Source organism: Lacerta agilis, chromosome 12 (assembly GCF_009819535.1).
Source record: "Lacerta agilis isolate rLacAgi1 chromosome 12, rLacAgi1.pri, whole genome shotgun sequence".
NCBI classification, from domain to species: Eukaryota; Metazoa; Chordata; class Lepidosauria; order Squamata; family Lacertidae; genus Lacerta; species Lacerta agilis.
The window spans coordinates 30827159-30853019 of record NC_046323.1 but is presented as its reverse complement, the minus strand read 5'-3'; the positions used below and the strand labels follow the sequence as shown (position 1 = coordinate 30853019).

The window sequence follows — 25861 nt, the reverse complement described above, 5'->3', positions numbered from 1 at the left end:
CCTCTGGCCACTGCTGAGTTTTCCAAACTTGCTGGCATATTGAGTGCAGCACCTTAACAGCATCCTCTTTTAAAATTTTAAATAGTTCAGCTGGAATATCATCACTTCCACTGGCCTTGTTGTTAGCAAGGCTTTCTAAGGCCCATTTGACTTCACTCTCCAGGATGTCTGGCTCAAGGTCAGCAACCACATTTCCTGGGGTGTATGAGACCTCCATATCTTTCTGGTATAATTCCTCTGTGTATTCTTGCCACCTCTTCTTGATGTCTTCTGCTTCTGTTAGGTCCTTTCCACTTTTGTCCTTAATTGTGTTGATCTTTGTACGAAATGTTCCTTTCATATCTCCAATTTTCTTGAATAAATCTCTGGTTTTTCCCATTCTGTTATTTTCCTCTATTTCTTTGCATTGCTCGTTTAGAAAGGCCCTCTTGTCTCTCCTTGCTATTCTTTGGAAATCTGCATTCAATTTCCTGTATCTTTCACAATCTCCTTCGCATTTTGCTTGTCTTCTCTCCCCCGCTATTTGTAAGGCCTCATTGGTCAGCCACTTTGCTTTCTTGCATTTCTTTTTCATTGGGATGGTTTTCGTTGCTGTCTCCTGTATAATGTTACGAGCCTCCATCCACAGTTCTTCAGGTACTCTATCCATCAAATCTAAATCCTTGAACCTGTTCTTCACTTCAACTGTGTATTCATAAGGAATTTGATTTAGATTGAATCTTACTGGCCCAGTGGTTTTTCCTACTTTCTTCAGTTTAAGCTGGAATTTTGCTATAAGAAGCTGATGATCTGAGCCACAGTCAGCTCCAGGTCTTGTTTTTGCTGAGTGTATAGAGCTTCTCCATCTTTGGCTGCAGAGAATATAATCAATCTGATTTCGATGTTGCCCATCTGGTGATGTCCATGTGTAGAGTCGTCTCTTGTGTTGTTGGAAAAGAGTGTTTGTGATGACCAGCTTGTTCTCTTGACAGAACTCTATTAGCCTTTGCCCTGCTTCATTTTGATCTCCAAGGCCAAACTTGCCAGTTGTTCCTTTTATCTCTTGACTTCCTACTTTAGCATTCCAATCCCCTATAATGAGAAGAACATCCTTCTTTGGTGTCATTTCTATAAGGTGTTGTAAATCTTCATAGAATTGATCAATTTCGGTTTCTTCAGCACTGGTAGTTGGTGCATAAACTTGGATTACTGTGATGTTAAAAGGACTGCCTTGGATTCGTATCGAGATCATTCTATCATTTTTGAAGTTGCATCCCAGTACAGCTTTCGCCACTCTTTTGTTGACTATGAGGGCCACTCCATTTCTTTTACGGGATTCCTGCCCACAGTAGTAGATATGATAGTCATCCGAACTGAATTCGCCCGTTCCTGTCCATTTTAGTTCACTGATGCCTAGGATGTCAATGTTTATTCTTGCCATCTCATTTTTTACCACATCCAGCTTACCAAGGTTCATGGTTCTTACATTCCAGGTTCCTATGCAATACTTTTCTTTACAGCATTGGACTTTCCTTTCGCTTCCAGGCATATCCGCAACTGAGCGTCCTTTCGGCTTTGGCCCAGCCGCTTCATCAGCTCTGGATCTACTTGTACTTGTCCTCCGCTCTTCCCCAGTAGCAAGTTGGACGCCTTCCGACCTGAGGGGCTCATCTTCCAGCGTCATATCTTTTATATGCCTGTTGTCTTTGTCCATGGAGTTTTCTTGGCAGGGATACTGGAGCGGCTTGCCAGTTCCTTCTCCAGGTGGATCACGTTTGGTCCAAACTCTCCGCTATGACCTGTCCATCTTGACCTGTCCATAGCTTGCCTGAGTAATTCAAGCCCCTTCGCCACGACAAGGCAGTGATCCATGAAGGGGTGATCTAGTATAAGTCTCATATATAGACTGTATATTTGTTTCAGATATTTTTACCTGCTTCTCTCTCTCTCTCTCTCTCTCTCTCTCTCTCTCTCTCTCTCTCTTTTTTAAAAGGCTCCCAAATCATTGTGTAACAATCGGGAATAAGACAGGCCTTGCCCTCAGGTTTAGTAGCTAAAATGCATGACCTAAAAGGCAAAAGGATTGGGAGCCACTACTTCTAATTACACTGTTCTTATTAGTGCTCTTTCCTGCAAGGAGGGCCAAAGCATACTCCCTGCAGCTAGTCCTTCTCTTGCTGATGGATGGAGCTAGCTTGGTCTTTTTCACATTGTTTTCCTGTTTTTTCCCCTTTATTTCTTTTGGTATACAGATGCTATAGAGCCTGATATAGTTTCATGACCACACATTAAAATGTCATCATGATATCATTATCAAAAATGAGCTAAATCCTCTTTGGACTGTAGTAATTTGGGACAGTGTGTGTAAAGAGCACAATTGTATTAAAGGCTTCAGCCAGAAAAGAGAGAACCTTAAACAGAAAATAAGGGGACTTTCCAAGAAAGCTAGAGCAAGAGTTTTTACTGTCTTTAATCTTCAAGGAATGGGAAGGACCTCAAGATGTTGCTAAAACTACAACTCCCATCATGTCTGATCTTTTTGAAAAGAAGGGCCATAGCATAGTAAAAATCTGCTTTGTAGGTTCAATCTCCAGTATCTTCAGGTAGAACTGGGAGAGATATCCCTGCCTGAAATCCTGGAGAGCTGCTGCCAGTCAGTGTAGACAGTACTGAGCCAGATGGACCAATGGTCTGACTCCTAGGTTCTGTGCCCCATTGGCCAGAGTCCACCAGCAGAAGGCAACTCCTCTCCAGCTCCTTGAATGTACACACAGATATGTTCCCCCTGAATTGTTGGTCCACTGTGTCCTTAACTTGTGATGGTGGCTGATAAGAATAGGGAGCTTAATGCTTGTTACCATCCATTTGCACAAGAATGCTCCTTAGGCTTTATCACACATTTGTTGCAGCAACTCATGCATGGACAGCTGGAGGCAGGTTGAGGAAGTACGGTAGCTTGGTGAAGCCACCTGAACCCTTGGTTTTGTTGTTCCTTCATGCTAGTTAGGAATGTGGTTTGGGTAGTTGGGCTAGTTCATTGTGTGACCTTTAATTAAAGAGGATGCGGCATGCTGAATTAAAAAAGAAACTGTAGAGGCTGTCCAGATTTAAATCCAACTTCCTTCCTTCCTTCCTTCCCTCCCTCCATCAGCTTTTCATACCTTTAATTTCAAAATTCTGCCTTGCTCATCATTGGGTGATCTATTTTTCCCATCTACTTTTTTGTATGTGTGGTAGTGGTTTATCTATCACTTCTTATGTTATAGGATTGGACATCCTTTGTGTGTGTGTGTGGGAGTTTCTTTTAATGGTAAAGTCGCTCTGGAAGAAAATGCACAGGACTGGATTGACAGGAAAATGTGTTAACTTAATCACCTGTTGGTTCTTGCTTTGGAGGACTTAGGAAATATGGATTTGTTAGGCAAATAAAAAGCACTTTGAGGTCATCAGTTTAGTTTTTTTTTTTTAATTCAGAAAACTAAGTCTTCTGGCCGTACCAACAACGTCCTCCTGGGCAGAATGTGCAGACATCGCTAATCCACCCAGATGTTGTCAGTCCTTCTAGCAAGTGTTCTTGTCTGTAAATCAAAGTTTCCCAGCAGTTGGATTGCTAATTGTAGTTGATGTGGGGGGAAGCCTCAGCTATTCTTGCTTCAGCAAGCATGACCCCTGTTAATTCTTTTCTTTTCATGGGTTTCATGAGTGTTGTGGTGGCTGTTTTTATACCAGTCAGATAGTATCCATGACATCACAGGCAACAAAGGTATATATCCTGGCTGTGTTGTCTTGCACTACAGTTGATTACCTGCCAATTTTTTTTGCTTTCTTTTTCTTTTTTGTGTTATTTTCCCCCCTCACCTTTTTTATTTCTCTGGAAGGCTACTTTGGCAGTGCTTGAGTGCATTTTTCCTCCAATTAAAAATGCGGTTGGTTCATGCCTGGGCTAATCTTTAATGCAGGTTCACGGAGTCCACACTGTTGGACAATACTGACATCTTAGGTTCTGTGAAGTCCATAGGCATTTTTTGTTGCAGAGAAAGCTCTTTTGAAAGAAGAATTATCAGCAAGTTGCCTGCAGAGTTTTGGAATTTGATCTCATATGATCCCCGTTCCTTGAATCGGCTTAAAAGACACATCCACATTTATACTGTCAGTTTTAAACATGCGTTTTTTGAGTACACTGGTTTTAATAGGACCATGTGATGCTGGGAATTCCTTTTCATAGCTTGCACTGGTTTTAGTTATATTCTGCGCTTGAAATTGTTGTGTTGGTATGGTGTTTTTCTTTATGGGGTTTTAAAATTGCGTTGTGATGAAAAACTCCTTTGCAAAACTCATGTTTGAGTTTTAAACAAAAAAAAAAATCAGTAAAAACTGCTGCCACCGGCCTCCGACATCTTTGCCTACCGCTAACTCTTTTACCAAAAACAGGTATGGCAAACTTTTGCGCCTCCAGATGTTGCTGACCTACAGCTTCCATCAGCTCCAGCAATCATGGCCAATAATTAAGAGATAGTGGGAGTTGTAGTTCAGGAAAATCTGGAGGGTATTTACTTGATCAGCAGACCTCTCTGTGTACCCATGGAAGCTGGTGGTCAGAATCCCTGAGGATTTTTAATTAAATGCTTGCAGAGTTCGCTTACATCAGAGGCAGCCCTGTAAATCATAATGACTGTTTTGTTTACCTGCTCACCCGTGAGGGTGTTAATATGTTGAGACATGAAAAAACTAGTAATTAACACAGCAAAAAAAAAAAAAAAAAGAAGTGAGTCACATTCATGAGTACGCTGGGGACTGAGGAGGTAATTCAGTACGATGGAAATCCACAACGGTGCTTTGAAGTTGAGCAGGAACACAACAGAAGGCATATCGGTGCCATTGTTGATGGATCAGTCTTGTAGGATAACTTCATACCTTCCTTACTGAAAGGCTTGGTTTATGCTTGGGACTATGTAGACTCCCCATGATTTCACCTAGCCATCTTCAGAGCAGGGATGGGGAACAGGGTTGTAGGGATCTTGTGCCCAACCTGGGGCTCAAACCCACAACCCCAAGTAAGAGTCTCAACTCCTATAATTTATGACTCTTGGCCACGCCGACTGCGGCTGATGGAAACTGGAGAGCAACAACACAACACCCCTGGCGTAGAGAAAGGTCAGGTGCATCCAGCAGCATTCACAGCAGTTTGTGCAGCTGTGTGCATTATCACAATTCTGAAGTTGCACATCATTCAGCTACTCGAAGATCTCTAGAGCAAAGGCAAAACGACTCTAAGGGACTTAGAAATGGAGAGGATCTCTGTCACAGTACATGTGGGTACAGAAGGGGTTTATGAGAATGGGACAAGGTAGCCCTGATGGTTCATGAAGTGACACACAATTTGGGGGTTGCCTGTCCTTGAAAACATTGGCAAGCTCCAGCAGCTTGAGGGCATAAAATAGTCAAACAGGGCCACTCAGTTGGACCTGGTGGATTATTCTTGTGTGATGCAGGGTAACATTTTATTTTACAGTGGTGCCCCGCTAGACGAAAATAATTCGTCCCGCGAAAATTTTCGTCTAGCGGGGTTTTCGTCTTGCGGAGCGGCAATGGGAGCCGCGCTCCGCAAAACGGAAAAAAAAGACGAAATTTTTTTCGTCTAGCGAGTTTTTCGTCTAGCGAAGCATTCGTCTAGCGGGGTACCACTGTATTTTTTTAAAAAATGTGCCTGTGTTGACTTTCTAATCCCTAGGTTTATTAGGAAGCCCACAAGGATACAACACATGGCATTGTTTGGGTCATAATGCTGTACCACAGAAGGCAGATATTTCCCCCCTCTCCCCAGCTCTCTCTCTTAGGAAGAAAAGCAACTTACTGTCATTGCACATGTTTTATTGTTCATGTCTCACTTTGAAGGCATTAAATATTTTTTGTTAGCATGTTTATACTATTTTTAAACTAAAGGAGGAAAAATACTTTTAAAATAAATAAAATCTAAATCTAATTAATAGTAAAAACAACAACACCCCACCATAAAACAAATATCTATCTACTTCAGTCACTGGTGGATACATTTCATTAGCCACTATGCTAAATAGATATGTGTTAGATGCTGAAGAACACTTGGGTGATACTTGGTTGATTATTAGAAGGTGGCATTTTTTGTATCCTTCTGCCAGAATCAAGTGGATTTCTTCATGGGCTATTGTTAAATTTGGGGGCACTTGTAGGACCTGTGGTCCACAGATATTCACTCCACCAGATTTTTGAAAAATATATTAGGAGTTGTTACCGTGGAGCTGTGTAGAAGCTTTCGTTCTGTGAAGTTAAACATTACCTTTGCTTTGTGTTAAAAAACCAAAATATTAGCCTTGCTTTTTGAAACTGTAATTTCATAGGTCGTCCACAAGGTGGCACATTAATACTGTATAACTAATTGGGACAACCAAAGTCTGAACCTGCACTCAGAATGTTTCATGTGTGTTTAATTCCTGAAATTTAGATGATGCATTAAAAAACGGATTCACGTACCAGTTGGCAATTATATGAATTTGCTCTCCTGTTTTTATGTCTAGCGATGTGTAGTTGAATCAAAAGCACTTCTAAATCTTAACCCCCCCGCAATCAAGTTAAGCCCCCATTTCTTTGCAAATTCACCACTTGAATAGTTACAGTTCATTTAGTTGTCCTCCTGGGCAATTTGCTGCTCAGTGTTTTCAGGGCGGACGGGCCATCCTGCTTGGCCCCATTTTTCTATTCTCCTCTGCCCCTCGTGCTTCTTATCTTTCCCCCCTTCTGCTAAGACCAGCCTCTCAGTCTTGACTCTGGTAGGCAGCATGAGAAAATAGAGGTGCCTTCATGTTTCCTGACCAAGGATCAGGGAGAGGAGAAAATGAGATGTGTCAGCATCCTTCCATTCAACAAAGAACGTGTCTGGTTTCTTGGGTCTTCTGAGCTGTTTTGGCACACGGAAATTTTGAGAGTTTTCTTGTTCTTGGGGTTTAGAAATGTAGTTTCTCTGTTTAATCCTATTGAGGTATCTCCTGCAGATAGTAGGCTACCCCAAGAATCTCTATGGTATAAGAGGACACGTTGTTAGGCCAGTACTGTGAACTCTGTTCTTTGCGCTAACATCAACACACAAGGCTGCAGAACAGGCAGTTGCGTCTGCAGTTGGTCTACAGTTAAGACTTCTGTCTCGGGTGGGAAGTGAAAGGATTCAGGTAGGAAAGAGAACGAGAAATTGTATAAGCGCAGTCTCCAACAACAGGAAAGTTGCACTGACATTGGACCTTTGTGGCCCAATTTATTATGATGGATGGGTGTACAAGCACTTTCGTTTAAAAAATAGCAATGCCTTTGCACCCACTTGTTAACAGTAGGGAGAGAGATTATTTTGGGTATGGAGGTGTTTTGTTTTGCTGCTTCCGACAGAGCTGCATTTTCCATTCCTCCCGATGCCAGTGTTCGTGTTAGTGGGAACAGAGCACTCTGAGTTTGTACACTGCTTTTTTCTTCTTTCCCTCCCGTTGTGAATCCCCTGCGTTAAGAAATCCCCTGCTTTAAGAAAAGTAGCAGCATGTAAACATTGTTCAAGTGCTCTTTTATTGTTCTTTTTAGCTTCTCTTTTCTGATCTAATTGACTCTGTAATTTGCTCTTTATATTTTTGACTTCCTATATAGGGTTCTTGTACAGTAATACATAGAATGGTCACGCCTTTCCATTTTGGTGCAAATGTTGAGGTTTTAGTGGCCCAGTTCGTGTTTAACTTCCATGTGTAATTTAGCGTGATTGCGCAAATGGATAGATTCTCAGGGAGGAGATTGCGTCTGCCTTGTTCCTCTGGTTCTGCTGCCGCCATGCTATTTTTCGAGGCTGTTAATAGGACAAACCTTAACTGCAGCTTAGGTTCAGATATAAGGTTCAGATATAAGTGAAACCATGGCTTGGCTTACCGTATCATCGCAGTAGCAAGAGCAAAACAGACACAATCTTGATGCATACCGGGACAAAAATAAATAAATCTTAATTTCACATCTACTCTCATGGGATCTGAACTGGTGGTTCAGGAATGAGACCCTGGGGTTATAGTGGATAGCTTGATGCAGATGTTGACCAAGTGTTCAGCAGCAGCAAAAAAAGGAGGCAAATTCCATGCTAGGGATTAAATGACCAAGGAGATGGAGCCACCCCTCTGTGGTTTGGCTTAGTGTTACATGGGAACCGGTTGTTGTGCGGTTGCTGCTTTCTGTCTATTTCTTGATTGGTTTCTTTTTGGTTAAGCTGTTAATTAGTCATGCACGGTGAGCTCAAGTTGAGAAATTAATGGAATAGCTTTTAGAGCAGTCAAATTAATGTTTTATGCAATCGTACTGCGACGATTAGACTAGAGAAAATCTTATTTTTTGTTTCAGGCAGAGGTCTATTAAATATTCAGGTACTGTTAATTAAATCTGAGATGTTGTAGAACTATTATTCTGTTTTCAAGTAACACGTTGGATGTGTTCTGCAGCTCTGCGAAATTGAAAAGTGACAAATTAAATATCTCTGTCTCTCATAAAATATATTAAAACTATCCGCTAGCAACTTTACTGTTGCTCGGCTTAGAGGCTGCCATACTAATGAGATACAGTATATACAGTGGTACCCCGCAAGACGAATGCCTCGCACAACGAAAAACTCGCAAAACGAAAGGGTTTTGCGAGTTTTTAGTTGACTCGCGAGACAAATTCGCCTATGCCTGTTTTTCGCAAGACGAATTCGTCTGGCGAGGTACCACTGTAAGCCGGCTTACCTTTTCGCTCCGGTCGGGAGGGGTGGTGTCCGCGTCCGCCATTTTGGATTGACTGTGCATGTCTGCGCATGTCCAGACATGCGCAGTCGATCCAAAATGGCAGACGCGGACAACATCCCTCCCGACCGCAGCGAAAAGGCAAGCCCTCCTGGAGCCGCGCGGCACCGCGTTGCCGGTCGGGAGGGGGCCGTGGGATCGTGCCCGATGTCGGGCATGATCCCACGGCCCCCTCCCTCCATCCTGGAGCCGCGCCGCCGCGTTTTAAGACTGCAACGATCGCTGCAGTCTTAAAATGCGGCGGTGGGGAGCTCCGATGCCGGTCGGGAGGGGGCCGTGGGATCGTGCCCGATGTCAGGCATGATCCCACGGCCCCCTCCCTCCCTCCCGGAGCCGCGCCGCCACGTTTTAAGACTGCAACGATCGCTGCAGTCTTAAAACGCGGCGGCGTGGAGCTCCGATGCCGGTCGGGAGGGGGCCGTGGGATCGTGCCCGATGTCGGGCATGATCCCACGGCCCCCTCCCTCCCTCCCGGAGCCGCGTCGCCGCGTTTTAAGACTGCAACGATCGCTGCAGTCTTAAAATGCGGCGGCGCGGAGCTCCGATGCCGGTCGGGAGGGGGCCGTGGGATCGTGCCTGATGTCGGGCATGATCCCACGGCCCCCTCCCTCCCTCCTGGAGCCGCGCCGCCGCGTTTTAAGACTGCAACGATCGCTGCAGTCTTAAAACGCGGCGGCGTGGAGCTCCGATGCCGGTCGGGAGGGGGCCGTGGGATCGTGCCCGATGTCGGGCATGATCCCACGGCCCCCTCCCTCCCTCCCGGAGCCGTGGCGCCGTGTTTTAAGACTGAAGCGAGCGAACAGCAGCGCAGCTGTTCGCTCACTGTAGTCTTAAAACGCGGCTTGGCTTGGCTCCGGTGCCGGTCGGGAGGGGCCCCCGGACTTTCCCCCCATAGGAACGCATTAATTAAATTTTAATGCGTTCCTATGGGAAAAGGTGCCTCGCAAGACGAAATTTCCGCAAGACGAAAAGTCTTGCGGAACGAATTAATTTCGTCTTGCGGGGTACCACTGTAATTGTATGTAAAGGAGCACGGCCACATAATGATACGTGTTGGGAGCTGCCGAAATTGGCCCTCCATGTTCTGCGGGAAGATTAGCAGAATATCCCACTGTTTCATTTTGCTGTAATAGAGCAGGTCTGTTTTTCTTAGGACAACAGGGAGCAGCAAATGTAGGGCCCCCCTTTGTTATTAGAAGGGGGGCAAGATTGGTTTGGGACAACCTGTGGCGTGGGTGGACGATGGTGCCATCTCAAGTTTCACTTGTTTGGTCTGGCAACCATTTAGAGAGAGTGTGTGAGACACTTGTCACGTGCCCTAGTGAAGTGGGGACACGTTACTTCTGGGTCTGCCTCTGAGGAACCTCAACTGTCGGTGCTTCAACTTTGGAAGGGAAACCCGATTTCCTCCAATGGCAGTGACAGATTTGCTCACAAACTAAGCAAGCTACATATCAGCGCCTCAGATTGTGAGGCACCTCTTAATGCAGAACAGTTTAACTTTCAAGTTTTGCGTTGAGGTAAGCAGGGGTATTCTGATAAATGATAGACAAATAGAATTCAAAGAAAATCACCTTTATTTCACAACTTAAGTTATGGTCCCCCGTCCAGGCAGACTGAGGCAAAGGCAAAATATGGAGCTCAGTCCAGGTTTATATAGCATGTAGTCACTCTTCCTCCTCCCTCACAGAGAAGACATGGAAATTTTTTATTGGTCAAACGACAAGCCATATATGATGTGGGAAGCCCCAATTGGTCAAAAATAAGCCGTCTATGACGTAGGAGCAATTAAAACAACAGTTCTGATATGATTTGTGACACGAGATGCACATGCTGCAAGTATACGACGCCAGTTTCTCGCATGGCTTCCACCATTCCTTTTTAGATCCTTTGTCAATATTCTCACCTGTTCAACTGGTCAGGTGGGCTTAGTTCACTCACAGTTCATTCCTCACATGTTTCTAGCCCGGGTCTGCATAACCTTTGCATGACCTTTTTTTTACCTTAAAGTGAACTGTAAGCTATATCAGAGGGAATGTTTCTCATTTTACATCCTTTTGTTTTACAGCTTGGGGATCATTTGCATTCAAATTGGTGGTTCAAAATAAATTCTGATTGATGCCTCCTACAGCATAATTGGTTAAAATGACAGAATGATACACTGTGTGTGTGTGTGTGTGTGTGTGTGTAACACTATGAGGCCTAAACTTGATGTGCTTTAGTGTTGTGACATGTCTTAATCTGGCCTTAATTTGCCAGTAGGTGTAGTGAAGGTTTACAGAATAACATTCTGCATTTGTGAGAGAAAGGTAGCGACATTTCACCAAGACGAAGTCTCGAAAAGTGTTTCTTTAGTCAGAACGTAAGAAAATACAGCTCCCATTTGCTGCATGCCTAATCCTTCATCCTGGTTTGCATTGTGAATAGCCTTTGGAAGGCTAAATTGCATTGGCGGTACATTACTGTCCAATGTATAACACTTTATTTGAACCTATTGTGTGTTTAAGGAGGAACTTAGAGAGCTCCGGGAACAACCAACTGATCCTCAAGCTCAGCAAGAATTAATTAACAGCGTTGAAGAAGTCTATTTTTCCAGCGATTCCTTTGACATTGTTAAGTATGAGTTGGAGGTAAGAGAATTATTTGGATTAGAATGACAAAAATTTCTGATGTACACACACACATGCTGGGCTTCATAGTACCGAATCTGCTTTTGTTTTTCGTTTTAATGTTCAAAATAAATTTATCTGTCCTTTTGTTGTTTTGGTAGAACGCCTCCAAAGCCCACTAAAACCCATGGTGGTGATGCTGGGTGGGTGTTGTCCCAGTGCTCATTGGGCCTTTTAAATAATTCGGCAATTGTGCGATGTTTATATCAGGGGATTTAAGTGGATTTTATTCATGCTTTACCTGCAGAAGCTGCCTCCTGTTCTTAGTCTTCAAGAACTGGAAGAATACAGAGACAAACTAAAGCAACAGCAAGCTGCTGTGAGTCGGAACTGCTTTCCCTTCCTCTCCAATCCCTTCAATGAAATCCACATAAACTTCTTCTCTTTTCTTTTTGTTGGAACTAAAAAAAAAGAGATGGCTTTAACACAACCTCTGAAAACAGTGCCACATATTTCGGTGCAGGCCTGCAAATTTTAATTGAGGCAGGGGCCACTGTCTCCCTCTTTACTATCCGAGTTTTGCTGCTGTCTGGTCCTTAGCTTGTGCTCCAATCCTTGCTCTTTCCTCCTCCTTCAGATACTCTTATGTGTCCCTCCTTGCTTCAAGGGTAGCCTCTAGTACAGGCATCCCCAAACTTTGGCCCTCCAGATGTTTTGGACTACAATTCCCATCATCCCTGACCACTGGTCCTGTTAGCTGGGGATCATGGGAGTTGTAGGCCAAAACATCTGGAGAGCCGCAGTTTGGGGATGTCTGCTCTAGTATGAGTTGGAGCCCTGTGCTTTGGGAATTTCGTGGGGGAGAGCTATCATTCTGTACCATAGCATGGGACCGCCTTCTTCAACCTGGTGCCTTCCAGAGGTTCTTCGACTCCAACTCCCATAATTCCAGACCACTGGACACGTTGAACGGGAGTTTGGAAGTTCAAGAAGGCCCTGCATGCAGAAGGTTCCATAGTCAATCCCTGGCATGCCCAATTGAAAGAGACCTCAGATAACTGTAGCCTGTAGTATATGGACTAGTAATCGTGCTCGGTATAAGACAGCTTTGTGTGTTTTTATGTTGAAGGAAAATCAAAAGTTCAGGGTGGGAGAAGGCAGACTCTCATTGTGTTGCACTTCGTTTCTATGGGTTGGATCCAGACCTTAACAGTAGTGGTCCGCTACTGAAGAAATGGTGGCAGCGCAATGTGACTTTTGCTGATTTCCCATCCCCCCTAAAAATCTGCTCTGGAAAGACGGGGGTCCCTTAATCTGGCATGCAGGGGCAACTGGGGAAAGGAGAAATCAGGAATTTGCCTCCACGCCACCTTTGCTCCATTGTGAACCTCCTTTGGCTCTCCCTTCCACAAAGGGCAGAATTCCTATCGTTCACAGAAGGGCAACCTCTAGATCCAACTTCTGCTGTAGTATGAACAATTGCTTTTCACATGGTTCCTTAACTGGTCGGGGTGGGGAACCTTTTGGATGTTGCTGAACTACACATCCCATCAGCCCCAGCAAGCATGACCAATGGTGTGGGATGATGAGGTTTGTAGTTCATCAACATCTGGAGGGCCAATCCGAACTAGCCAGTTATTCTGCATCTCTTATAGGTTTGGGTTTTGCCTGCTTGGGTGGACTAGTTTATGTTATTTAAGGCATCCATTGAATTTGTGGGGGAAGAGAGATTCCAGTTCTCTTGAGGATGCACATTATAATCTGGATGGTATGGGCAAATTTGCAGATGTTAATGCTTTAAGGCAAAGAATCCAGTATCGTGACTTGTGTATCCCTTCTAGTACCACAGATCTACAGTGGTGCCCCGCTAGACGAAAATAATTTGTTCTACAAATTTTTTCGTCTAGCGGTTTTTTCGTCTAGCGAAGCGGCAATGCAAGCCACGCTTTCGCTAGACGAAAAAAAAGACGAAAAATTTTCGTCTTGTGAGGCAGCCCCATAGACTTTTTCATCTAGCGGGGCAGCCTCCCGCTAGACGAATGCCTTCGTCTAGCGAGTTTTTCGTCTAGCGAGGCATTCGTCTAGCGGGGCACCACTGTACGCTTATTTTGTTATTTTTATTTTTATTTTATTTTTATTGCTTATTTTAACTACGCTTATTTTGTTGCTTGCTGGCTGAGTAGCAGGCGCACTAGCATTGCATTTACTGGAACACAGAAGTAGTGGAAAGAGGAAAAAACATACAGCACATTAAAAGAAAAGTAATAAATTAACATTGGTACACAAATAGTCATTGCTACATTCCGTAAATTGCTTTTAGCAAGGCATCTCTCTCCTCCGCCACAAATGTGGATTTATTTAAATCTCTTTTATAGATGAATCATATATGATTATGTATTAATGACAAAGTAAACCGACTATATTAAGCTTCATTGTTGTAGGTCTCTCAATTTTTATTCAAGAGTATCTTTCAATTTGAAACGGGGTGGGAGGTTAATTTAGATTCTGCTACTGGTTTCCAATGAGAGCCTGTGATTTCTCATGTATTTGCTTTATATATGGCCATCATTTTTGGAGTGTTTATCATTTTTTACATGCAAATATTTTAATGTAGATATAATCTAATGTTGTGGAGGACTTACTGAAATTTTTTGAAGAGGTTCTAAGTGCTTCCTGTCAATCTGTCCTTTTAAAATAGTACCCTGCTTATATCTGCTGCTTCGTAACTTGAATGTTTTCTTTAAGGTATCTAAAAAAGTTGCAGACTTGATACTTGAAAAACAACCTTCATATGTCAAGGTAAATTAATGAAATCCACTGCGTTCTTGTTTATTATTTTTAAGTAAGAGGGGAGAGTGCTGCTGTACTCAGGACCTGGCTGTGGTCTTCCTGTAGGCGTATGGCTGCCACTGTGAGACCAGGATGCTGCACTATGCTGGGCTATTGGCCCAATCCAGCAGCCTTATTTTCTTATTTTCCTGCCTCATGAACATAATATATTATTTATGGTTTCTGGAAAAGCAAATGCTGAATTCTATCATTTATAGATTTCCAGTATGACAAAAAAGGATCCCAAACTGTGCAGTTTGAAATGTGATTTTATTTTCAAAATGACAAGTCTATAAATTGTAGAGCTTAACTCCATGGAGGTCATAATCTTTAAAAGTCTCAATGTGAGCCGAATTCTTTGTGTGTGCGCAGAATTGTACTGTGAGTCATCTTGGTGCATACATGGACCTAAACCAAGACATTATACCAATACACAGCTCTTTACTTACTATGGTGTTCAATTTTTATTTTAACTTTTTTTTTTTAAAAAAAAAGAATGGACTGAATGTAAATTAACAGTACATTTTGTAAGAGGGCGTCTCCTTTTAAGCCAATTGCTTTGTATCCTTGGAGAAATAAAATTGCTGCTTTTGTATTTCTGCAGGAGCTTGAACGAGTTACATCCTTACAGACTAGCCTCCAGTTAGCTGCTGTTATTTGCACAAATGGAAGACGGTACAGTGCACCCTTTTAATGATGCTTGTCTTGCTTTACAGAATGAAAAAAAGTATCATTTTAAAGTAGTTTTCTAGCTGCGTTGGTTGTCAGCTCAAAGCTGCCTTTACTTTTGCTGCTGCTTTCCCTTAGCTATATGTTTCAGGTTTAGACAAAAATAGGCAATTTAAAACTTCACCTGTTGCAAATGTCTTTATTGGATACATTTATTAGCTATAAGCTAGTAAACATTTTTGCAGGCTAGTAACATATGTGTGCTTACTTGCAAGGCTGACTTTAGACATTGTGCCAAATCAAAGTTAATCGTCCTTAACCCTGTTTTGGTGTGACATCTGAATCCAGAGTTTGCCTCTATTTGGATCCACTCCAATCTGGATTCAGACCTAGGTACTGAACGGAAACAACCTTTGTTATCCTGATGGATAATATACCAGAGAATTCATGGGAGGGAATGCTAGTGTTCTCCTGGACATCTCAGTAGCTTTTGATACCATTGTATGCTTCTGGGTTGGGTTTAGGGGGGCACTGTTTTATGGCGACTCTTCCTTCATAAATAGTTATTCTCAAAGGACAGTGTTAGGTGACGTTTCCTCCACCTGTGGCCATTGCACTGCCTTTGGAGACTTCTTGATTTTTTTTTTTTAAAGCTGGTTCAGAACATGGTTGCCATAGCCCTGATGAGGCGGAGACATTCAGATTCTGTAAGATACTTACTGGACCAGCTGCAGGTGCCTATCGGAGCCCAATTTAAGGTGCTGCTTTGGGATCAAGCTATTTTCTTCACCATTAGCAGCATACTAGTTGCCCACACATTGTGATCAAAAACAGATGCTCTCCTCATATGTCCACCTCCTAGATCAGTGACATTAGTGGCCACAAGGCAGGGGATCTTTTGTGGTAGCCCCGTTGCTTTGGATCTCTCAGCCAATTGATCTGTTCTGGTTTCCCATGCTTCAAGCCTTTCAGAAAGCCCTAAAGCAGGCTTCCTCAGACTCGGCCCTCCAGACATTTTTGGCCTACAACTCCCATGATCCCTAGCTAGCAGGACCAGTGGTCAGGATGATGGGAATTGTAGCCCCCAAACATCTGAAGCCTGCGCTAAAGAATACCTCTTCTGAGTAGCTGATCCATTATTGAGGTTTTACGGTCTGTATTGTGGTTTGTTGTTGGCATGGAAAGTGTGTTCATTGGCTGGCTGAGGTTTTGTATTGGGTATTCTTTGTGTGGGGAGTGATTTGATGATACGTTGCAAAGCCTCCTTGGAAGGGCAATGAGTGGAAAGGTGGCCTGGAATTAGTATAAATAAAGCAATATTTAGCAAATATTGTTTGAAGGGTGTGTGTGAAGAGATTCCTTTGCCTTTGGGGCAGATGTGTGCGTGCATATTTGTGTGTTTTATAATTCTTTTCTCTGCATTGTTTATTAGTACTGGTCTTTGCTTTAGAACACAGACCTAGCACAGCATTGCCCATTTTTGTACACAAGGCTTATTGTATTTAATGAGAGTTGCTCTTTCATTTTGGAAAAAAAAATATTATTGACTTCTGCAGACATCTGACCACAGCAAAGGAGGGTTTTACTCAAGCCAGCTTGGGCCTTCTTGCCAATCAACGAAAACGCCAGTTGCTGATGGGGCTGCTAAAATCTCTGAGAACGATAAAAACCTTGGTATGAGCAGAGTTTCATGTTTTTTAACTGTAGAAATCATTTCTCTAGTGTGCTGTGCAGTGACCTCTCCCTCCTTTTAATTTCCAGCAACAAACTGATGTCCGCTTAAGTGAAATGTTGGAGGTAAGAATAGAACCGGACTATAATTTAATTGTAATTGAAAGGAATATCTTTTTGTTCACATGCATTCTAACTGTATTAGGGGCTGCCATCTTGGCCCATCTCTGAGCTATAACTCCCTTTGCAGAGCGCGGCCAGGCCTTGTCTGCTCTTGTATGCTCCTGTGTTGCATCAGCTGTGTTAATTGTTACACCTACTTTTAAGAAGAACCAATCACAGATTAGCCTTACGTGGGAGAGAGGTGAAATTGTTACTATTTTATAAATGTTCGGCAGCCTCCCGGGATGTGGACTTATACCCACCTGTGTCTGAAGGCCAGTAGTTTGTTTGTGCTTCGATAACCACCCACAGCAAGCCATAGAATTGTAGAGTTGGAAGGGACCCTGAGGGTCATCTAGTCCAACCCCCTGCAGTGCAGGATAGAATCACAGAATCATAATGGGAAGGGACCTTGAGGGTCATCTGGTCCAACCCCCTTAAATGCAGGGACCTTTTTGCCCAACATGGGGCTTGAACCCATGACCTTGGAGATTAAGAGCTATACTGTTGGGTTGCAGAGACTGGGAACATGAAGCACAGCTGTCTTGAGCAGATCAGATAGCCGCCTCTCAGGAAATGCAGTACTCACAGGTTTTTTCCTTTAATAAACTCAGTGTCAGTGTTGTTGAGTTCTTACTCTATGTCTTATTTCCCACAGGAGGAGGATTACCCTGGGGCTATCCAGCTCTGCCTGGAATGCCAGAAAGCAGCTAGCACTTTCAAACACTACAGTTGCATCAGGTAACGCAACAGGCGTCTCCCAGGGTTGATTTTTGTCCTTCGGGCACACAGGGACAATGAAGGAGCGTGCGATTCTTTAGGGAACGGCTCGCAAATTATAATTTACTGGGCCCCAGCGCTGGAGATTAATTTCCCATCTTAAAAAAAACAAGTTTTGGTGTGTGTGGTATTTGTTTTTAAAAGGCCTGTAAAGTGCAATTAACTTTTTGTATAATTTCCTGTTGTGCTGCATGCACATAGCGGCTGCTCATAATGAAAGCGCCACACGGCTGAACGGTTATGCAAGGTAGCACTTTCTTTTTAACACGAACCGATTGCTACTGAAGGCTAAAAAGTGGTGCTGTATAGTATGTTCATTTTGGTATCTGTGTACAGCTGCAATCCTAAACACATATAATCTGGATGCAGTTGGATTTGCATCTGAGGCTGCATACACACCATAAATTTAAAACACATTTAAAGCAATGGATTCAGTGCAGGATCCAGATTTAGTACTGTTCTGGGCCCACAGATTGGGGTGTGTCTGTGAATGTGTGCGTACAAGCCCTAGAATCTAACAAATTACACTTATCTCTTTGCAAATCTTAGTACTTTTTGGTTTCTAAGAATCCCCGGGCTTTCCGCTAGAAAGTTGCTCATCTGTTGGCTGTGCATATGGCCACCTCTTAATCTACCATAATTAAAATTTGCATGATGATTCCTAAGACCAAGGAGCAGGGAAGTGCTGGGAGGTAGCAGTGCTTAGAAGTGCTGTTTCCCAGCTTCCTAGGTGTTCGGATTGCTGGTGATGGATAGAATGTTTTTTGAGCCACCACAAAATGTTAGGGCCCAGCGTTGGTATGAGAGAGTGGCAAATGTTCATCCAAGTGGCAGGAGGTGGGCATAGTCTGGGCAACAATTGTGCGGGTCTTGCATATTTATAAATAAAAATTCCTTAAAAGAAATCTTTTGTACCTCTGTGTGCATGTGCATGTGTATTTAACAATGGACTAGACTCTTGTAATTGAAATAAATGCACAGCAGCCTTATTAATCTTGCAGGCATTCAAATGCGTAAAACTATACATCATGACTGATGGGTTTGCTAGTGATATTTGTATATTGATGCTGCTTAATTATTGAACAGATGTTCTGCTTTGTTGCATTGTACTTCAGGTTAGCGGGAGAAATGCAAAATATTGGCAGAGTCAAAAGTGCAAGCCCAGTCCACTGAGAAAAGCCCCAGTTTAGCTAATTAAGTGGAGAAGAGAGGCCAGAATAATGCCCCTTCCAGTTGCTTGTCTGACCCAACTGCCAATCAGGCTGTAGGACTCTTTTTGCAGCGTCTGGTTGCTGAAGGAAAGGGGGAATGAGGCCTTCTCTCATCCATCTGTATTTTATATTTCTTTCTTATGGAGCATCTAAACTTCTCCCTCCTGGTCTACTGGGGCTTTACAGATCTGCAGCACTTCCACGCATGGCGGGGTGAAGGAAGCAAATCACAGTGCTGTGATCAGGCCTGAATTGGGCTTGATGCCATCACAGAATCCAATGAATCTTGGGCCACCCCTGGAAAGCCCTGTTTGGGAGCTTTCTGCTGGGAGAGTATCCTGCTGGCAGCACTTTCAGCCATCCATTAGACAGGAGAAGGGGGAGCTCCACGCTAGCAGAGTGATGCTGCTGTTACTTTGCAGGTAGTAGCAGATGGGTGCCTCTGCCCGGCCCAATCCTGCTCTGCCGGCTGCATTTTCCAGTAGGTTTTCTATTGCAAAATGAGAAAAGCAGAATATAATAATAAATTTAAAAAATGAACTCAGTCAAGTTAAAAAATATTATTATAAATATGCTTTCTCGGACATGTCTCTCAAAGTGTATTGTGATTTATTTATTTTTTAGTAAATACTGAAATTAGATATATCCATAATTGGAGTTTCTTTAATGTTCTTGATTGTACTTTCTCTCTTTGCTGCCTTTTCCGTGCTGGCATGATATTGCTTCCTTTTGTTTCATGTCAGATTAAGGCAGGCAAGGATACAAACAGGGCCCTCTTAATATGTCTTAATTAATTGGCTGAATAAAATGAATGCCACAAATTAACGTGTTGGCACAGTTAATTGCTTCTTTGAAAGATCAAATCGTTATGCCCAGGGATTGTTATATTTCATTTTGTTGCGCATTATGGATTTGAGCTGTGCGCTGTGGAATTCTGTCAATTTGCTCTTGATATGAACAAAGCGAATTTGAGGTATATCCCTCCCCTCCGCTATAATAAACGATGTACCAAAGAAACAGTTTGTCTGGAAAATAATCAGCTCTAGATGGAATGAATTATTCTCACAGGGTCTATATGTGTAAAGCTCAGTGTGGAAAAGAGTGGCAAGAACAAATACGAGACTTGTAAAATAAGCTTTCTTTTTGTTCCTCCTCCTGACTATATTTTCCCTACTATCAGATGGATCAACTAGTCTTTTAAAAAATAATTTTTGATTGTATATATTTTGTCTCCGAGGACCCTGAGCTGGCTAAATGGAAACTCTGTTCTGGTTGTACTATGCCAGAAGCAGAGGAAATGAATGTGTCTCCCGTGGCTTTCACCATGCCTGCACCCAGCAAATACTCAAACATGTGTCCTGCAGTCCTCTGTGATGGCGCAGCGTGGGGGGTGGGGTGCACCAGCCATAGTCAGTGGCAGCATGCAACAACACTCATAGACTATTTCTGGCATGGTTTGTATCCTGTATGAATTCAAGGCCCAACCCAGCCTTCCAGGAAGTTACAGGGCCACAATAGGGAATAAAACCTACCTCTCGGAGCTCCATCTGCTTACCTTTCAAAGGCGCCTCTTCTCCCCCTGGTGCGCCAACATTGCTTGACGGTTTTTTGCATTCCAGTAACATTCCTCCCTGGAGCATGAGAACTAAGACCTCCTCTAACAGTTGTGCTGCGCCATAGGCAGAAGAAGTGCCTTTGTACAAGGTAAAGCATATAAGACTACGGAAGAGCCAAGACCATCTAGCAGCAAAGTCTCATCAGAGGGAATAGAGGTGTCTGATTTTGCCAGGGGCTGGCACCAAACATGGTGCCCATAGGCTGCAGGTTCACCACGTAGAGCAGAGCTTTCCAAACTCCGTGCTGCGAGAATGCTCCCCATGCTCCTCCCGGGGCTGGAAAGGGGTTAGCTTAACCTCTGGTTTGCTAGTAAAACTGAATTACCGTGCCACGGAATGATGCAAGTCTAAAAAGTGTGACACCAACATGAAATGTTTGGAAAGCTATGAGCTCGAGGATAAGGCTCTCTTCTACCCTCCAGTGTTGGAGGCACCATACCTCTGAATATCAGTTGCTGTCAATCATGAGTGAAGAGAGTGCTGTTGAACTCAGGTGTCATGGGTGCCTGGTTGGCTGGCTGCTGTGAGAATTGGATGCTTGGCTAGAGGGGCCTTTGGCCTCATTCAGCAAAGTTCTTCTTACTATGCATTATTGATGTACGGAGCACATTATGGTGCTGCTTTTAAAACGTTTCTTTGGGGGTGGGTTGTCTTACAAAATATTGAATGACCACCCAAGATTTCTCGTTGTACCTTTACTCATTCATTCATGTAACAAATTAACTGAAAAGTGCAATGTACAGAGCGCGAGCATTAAAATTCAGCATGCACACTTTAAAAAGACATCCATACTTTGGTTGCTTTTGCTGTTTAAGCCACCTATAAAATACACAGTGCTCATTAACCGCGATGCATCATTTCAGTGCATGTGGCTTAGTTGTATTGCAAAATTAAGCTATTTTGCAATGCCTTCCTTAGCGCATAATTGTGACCATGAAGGTTAAAGGGGGGGGAGGCTTTTCCATTTGGAACAGTTTCATGTGTTTTATAATTGCAATAGCTTTATTTGTTTCTAAAGCTGTATGTTTTATTATTGTAAGTAGTTCTGGGACCATAGGGTGATGGGTGGGTAAGAAATCGTATGTAAAAATAAATAAGCTGCCCACTTGAGCATGGACGCTTCTGTGTCTAATAGCCTACAGAAATGATTTGAGGATAATAGATCTCTTTTAGAGATGTGGTTTTTGTGGGTGGTGGGGTGTGGGTCTCTTCAGTCATCTTACAGCATTGCTGGCAGAAACACTATTCTATAAAAGATCGGCCCAATTGCACTGATGTACCACAACATTCATCATAGCCCGAAACACTTGTACAGTATAACTTGTTGGCTTAGTTCTAAATGATCTAATGTTGGACTTTATTGTTTCACAGTGAATTGAATTCAAAACTACAGGACACTTTGGAGCAAATTGAGGTGAGAATTCAGTCTATTGATTTTTTGACAGAGTGAATACCTTGGCTAACGGGCGCTTCATCTGTTCAGATGATTATATTGCATTTTGCTTTCTTATGATATACAAATGTTTCAGTATAAGTCATATCTTTTCGTTCTTTATCGCTATTTCATTTTACTGAATATTCATGACTTAACATTTTAGGAGCAGTTAGATGTTGCGCTTTCCAAAATCTGCAAGAACTTTGACATCAGCCACTATACCAAGGTGCAACAGGCTTACAGACTACTTGGGAAAACGCAGGTGAGCATTTCCTGTTTGTTGTTACGTCTTGCTTTTGAAGCAGGCTAGCTTGTCTTAATCATGTGAGTTGTCTGCTTTGGTGGCGAAAAGTGCTTATAACGTAAAAACAACCAAAATGTTCAAATACATTCTCTGCAAACTCAGTACTATCTAACAGACTGCTTGTGTCAATAGACACTAGTGATGGAATACATACAGACCCTGGGAGTAAATAAAATAAAAACACGACTGAAAGAAAATCAGTTCTTAGTAAATGATTACTCCCTTAATGCGCTCATCCCTGGTTTGTTCAGCAGTTGAACCACCCAAGATGAATGCCTTGCGCATGCACATATCTGCTGTTAAGTGTAGCTAGCATTGCATCCAGTGCTCCCTAGTTGGAAATATAAATGTTTATGGCACATGCTCACTAGTTCTCTGGCTGGCAGACAGAATATATATGGGCAAGAATGCTCAGGGTGTCTTGTGTTGGCAACCAAGCCTGGCTGGCTTTTGCTCAGTGGCAGGCAGGCTTGCCAAGTGCCTACTGCACATTTATTCTTTTCCTTCAGTCTGTTTCTTGGGTCTGCTTTCCTTAAAGTACCTCTCCATTTGTTGAACCCTGTTTTGGGGGAAAATATGATAATTGTGTGTTTGACTAGACCACAGGAGGATTTACTGTTCTCTAGTTTCACATTTGCGGTAATCTTTTATAGTCCATTCATTTCCTTATCTACGGCTCATCTGATTTCCAGCTGCATTATTAAGCCTTGGGTGTTTTCTTTTGTAAGGCTTATAGGCCCGTGCCTCGCACATACAAAACAGCCCACTAAAGGGTACTTTTCAAAATTATGCCTTTTCTGCCACTTCCAGGTCCAGCGTTACTCCTTCTCTTTACATTTTGCTTCAGCGGAGGCTGTGTGCTATTTATTTATTTATTATTCAGTTGGTTCTTGGGGGAAGAGGAAGAGAAGATTTATATCTCCGCCTATCAATAATAAGAGCAAATTAAAATTTGCAATAAGCAAAAACAAACTCACAACTAAAATTTTGCCGTGCAAAACAAACATACTGCAAAGCAGAAACAGGTTATAGCTCCGGTTAAAACCACACTAAGTCACAATAACCCAAAACACTATTAAAATCCTGGCGGAATAAAACAAGATATTCACATGATGCCAAAAAGTTGGCAAGAAAATCGCAGATCAGCCTCTCTGCAGAGGCTGTTTCATAGTCTGGTGGTGCCACCACTAGAAAGGCCCTCTTCTTCTTTGTATTCTCACTTTGCTTGGTGGGGGACACCCATGCCAGGACCTCTGTTGATAAGATTTAGGTAGACATGTGTGTGTGTGTGTGGGGGGGGTGATCTTTCTTTTAATCAGGTCCCATACCATTTAAAGCCAGCAGTTTAAATGGGGCATGGGAGATTACTGGGGGCCAGTGCAGTTGGTAAAGCGTTGCTCAGTCCCAGTTAATAGTCTTGTGGCTCTGTTTCGAACCAACCACAGTTTCTGAGCCATTTTTAAAGGCAATCCTACATACAATACAATGCAATAGCCTAAAAGTTACTAGAGTATGTAGTATGTGTCTAGGTTATCTCCGACCAAGTATGGTGATTGCTGGCTTATCAGCTGAAGATGAAAAAGCCACTAAGTGCCACGGAAGCTACTTGAGTGTCTGAAGGCTGTTGCCTGGAATTCCAATGTGTGACTTAAGGAACAGGAACCAGGGAACTGGCTTTCCATTATGCATTAATGACTCTCCCCACCCTTTCTCTTCAGACAGCCATGGACCAACTGCACATGCACTTTACTCAAGCCATTCACAACACAGTATTCCAAGTTGTTCTCGGTTACGTAGAGCTGTGTGCGGGAAACACAGACACCAAGTTTCAGAAGCTTCAGTACAAGGACCTGTGCATGGTACGTAGTCGTATAAAGGGTTGGGACATTTTGTGTTTGCATATATAGGCCACATTCGAAGAAAAAAAATGGCAAGGTTTTTCCAGCAACTGATATTCAGAAGCATATTGCCTCTCACCATGAAGGTAGAACATAGTCATCAGGATTAGTAGCCAATGGGAGCGTCGTAGTGGGGGATTTGGTGGGGGCGGGGATCATGGCTGGAAGGGAAGGGTTAACCCTTCCTTTCCTGTTAACAGCTGACCCACCCTGGAAATGCCCTTCTGCACAGCAATTAGTTAGCAATTGGGGGGGGGGGAGTCAGTGGGAGCTTTTAAGAAAGCCTAATGGCTGAGTGGGGGAGGGAGCCCCTGGAGGCAGTGGGTGGGGCGATTTTATCAAATACATTTTCCTCTAGACTTGGGTAGCTCTGCTGCATGAATGCATTTCATCCATTAAAAACAGTGTGTGGGAAGAATATTGTGGTGTGAATTCACTCTTAGCAGCCTTTTTGTGAAAAGAATGGTTTATATACCAAATCAGCATCCTAGCTTATTTTGGACACTTTCACTGAAGTGTTTAAAATGTTGCACCTCCTTAATTTATTTAGCTTTATTGGCAGGGCTGGAAGAACACTTTATGAGTGCCCAAAAACATGGTGTTTTTAGATCAATGGTGTATTTAAAGCCCTGTTAATTGTTATGTACAATCGCTTGGCAAATTGGTAGTGTTCTTGAATGCTTTTAGGCTCTTCTGCCTCTTAACCAATACAAAATTAACTAATACTTTAAACTAACTTATTGGCATGTGCACTTGCCCATTTCCTTTGTTACTGAAAGAGAACAGTTTTTTTGTTTTATTTGCAGTCCATGTGGCATTCCTCAGCTTGAAAGGGGAAAAGTGTCTGTCTGTGTGTGTGTGTTTAAAAACATCTAGGGGATGGAGTGGTTTCCCTTGTTCTGTATTTTTCTTTTCAATGTGTGTGACATCTACATATATGCCTTATTGTACTGGTGTTGTATGTGTGCATTTGTCGTATTCCTTCTGCATACGAATTTTGCACTTGACAAAACTTAGTATTAAGAAAAACATCACAGATCTTGCTTGTATGTTCCTTAGCACATTACTTCAGACAGTTACATTCCTTGCCTTGCTGACCTCTGCAAAGCCCTGTGGGAGGTCATGCTCAGTTACTACCGAACCATGGAGTGGCATGAAAAATACGATCACGGTGAACCTCCTTCGTCTTCTGGTAGGAACTGGTTCTGCTATCTGAATGTATTCTCTGAATAAAGTATGTATTCTGAGTTGGTTTCATGACCTGAAAAATGTAGTCAGGGCTGTATGAACAATAGGAAAAAAGCTCTTCCAATATCCATCAGGGAAACATTAAGATGTGGAATAGGGAACTTTTATAAAATTCTATTTGTGATTTTTTTGTAAAAGAAAATTGTTAGGCACAGTTGATCTCTCTCTTAACCTACTATTTCAGGAGCTTGAGGGATTTTGCAGTTGTTACCTAATGAAGCATTATAATATTGAATATCTAGCCTGTGTGAACGCTGCAAAACTGAAATCCTAAACAAACTTGTTAGGGAGTAATCCTCCTGGAGACAATGAGAATTACTTCTGAACAGTGATATTTTTCTAGAAAAAGAGGTGCCGGAACTCACCATGAACTCCTCCCTTGTTCTCTTAGAATGGCAATGGCGCCCACCTGAGAGGTGCCGGAACTGAGTTCCGGTGAGTTCCGGTTGAAAAAAAGGCCCTGCTTCTGAGTAAGCACACAAAAGGATTGCGTGGCACACCTTATTAGAGCATTATTGTTATTGTTACTGCTTTTTATGCCTTTGCTATGGAGGAACCATGTGTTGGGGGTGGTGTGACATTGTGTGTGTGAGATGCATGTTGAGTGGGCCTGCTATCA

The 25861-nt window shown here is 42.9% G+C and overlaps 1 protein-coding gene across 1 annotated transcript in view; it reads left to right on the top strand.

The window, feature by feature from the left end:
• Positions 1–25861, top strand: part of VPS50 (VPS50 subunit of EARP/GARPII complex) — a 79323-nt gene that overhangs the window by 6946 nt on the left and 46516 nt on the right. Inside the window, exons 3-13 of the mRNA XM_033164954.1 lie at positions 11318–11440; positions 11727–11798; positions 14165–14218; positions 14853–14923; positions 16474–16591; positions 16679–16714; positions 17409–17491; positions 21729–21771; positions 21956–22054; positions 23815–23955; positions 25054–25186. Of these exons, the coding sequence (XP_033020845.1) occupies positions 11318–11440; positions 11727–11798; positions 14165–14218; positions 14853–14923; positions 16474–16591; positions 16679–16714; positions 17409–17491; positions 21729–21771; positions 21956–22054; positions 23815–23955; positions 25054–25186 (973 nt within the window). The remainder of the gene's footprint in view (positions 1–11317; positions 11441–11726; positions 11799–14164; positions 14219–14852; positions 14924–16473; positions 16592–16678; positions 16715–17408; positions 17492–21728; positions 21772–21955; positions 22055–23814; positions 23956–25053; positions 25187–25861) is intronic.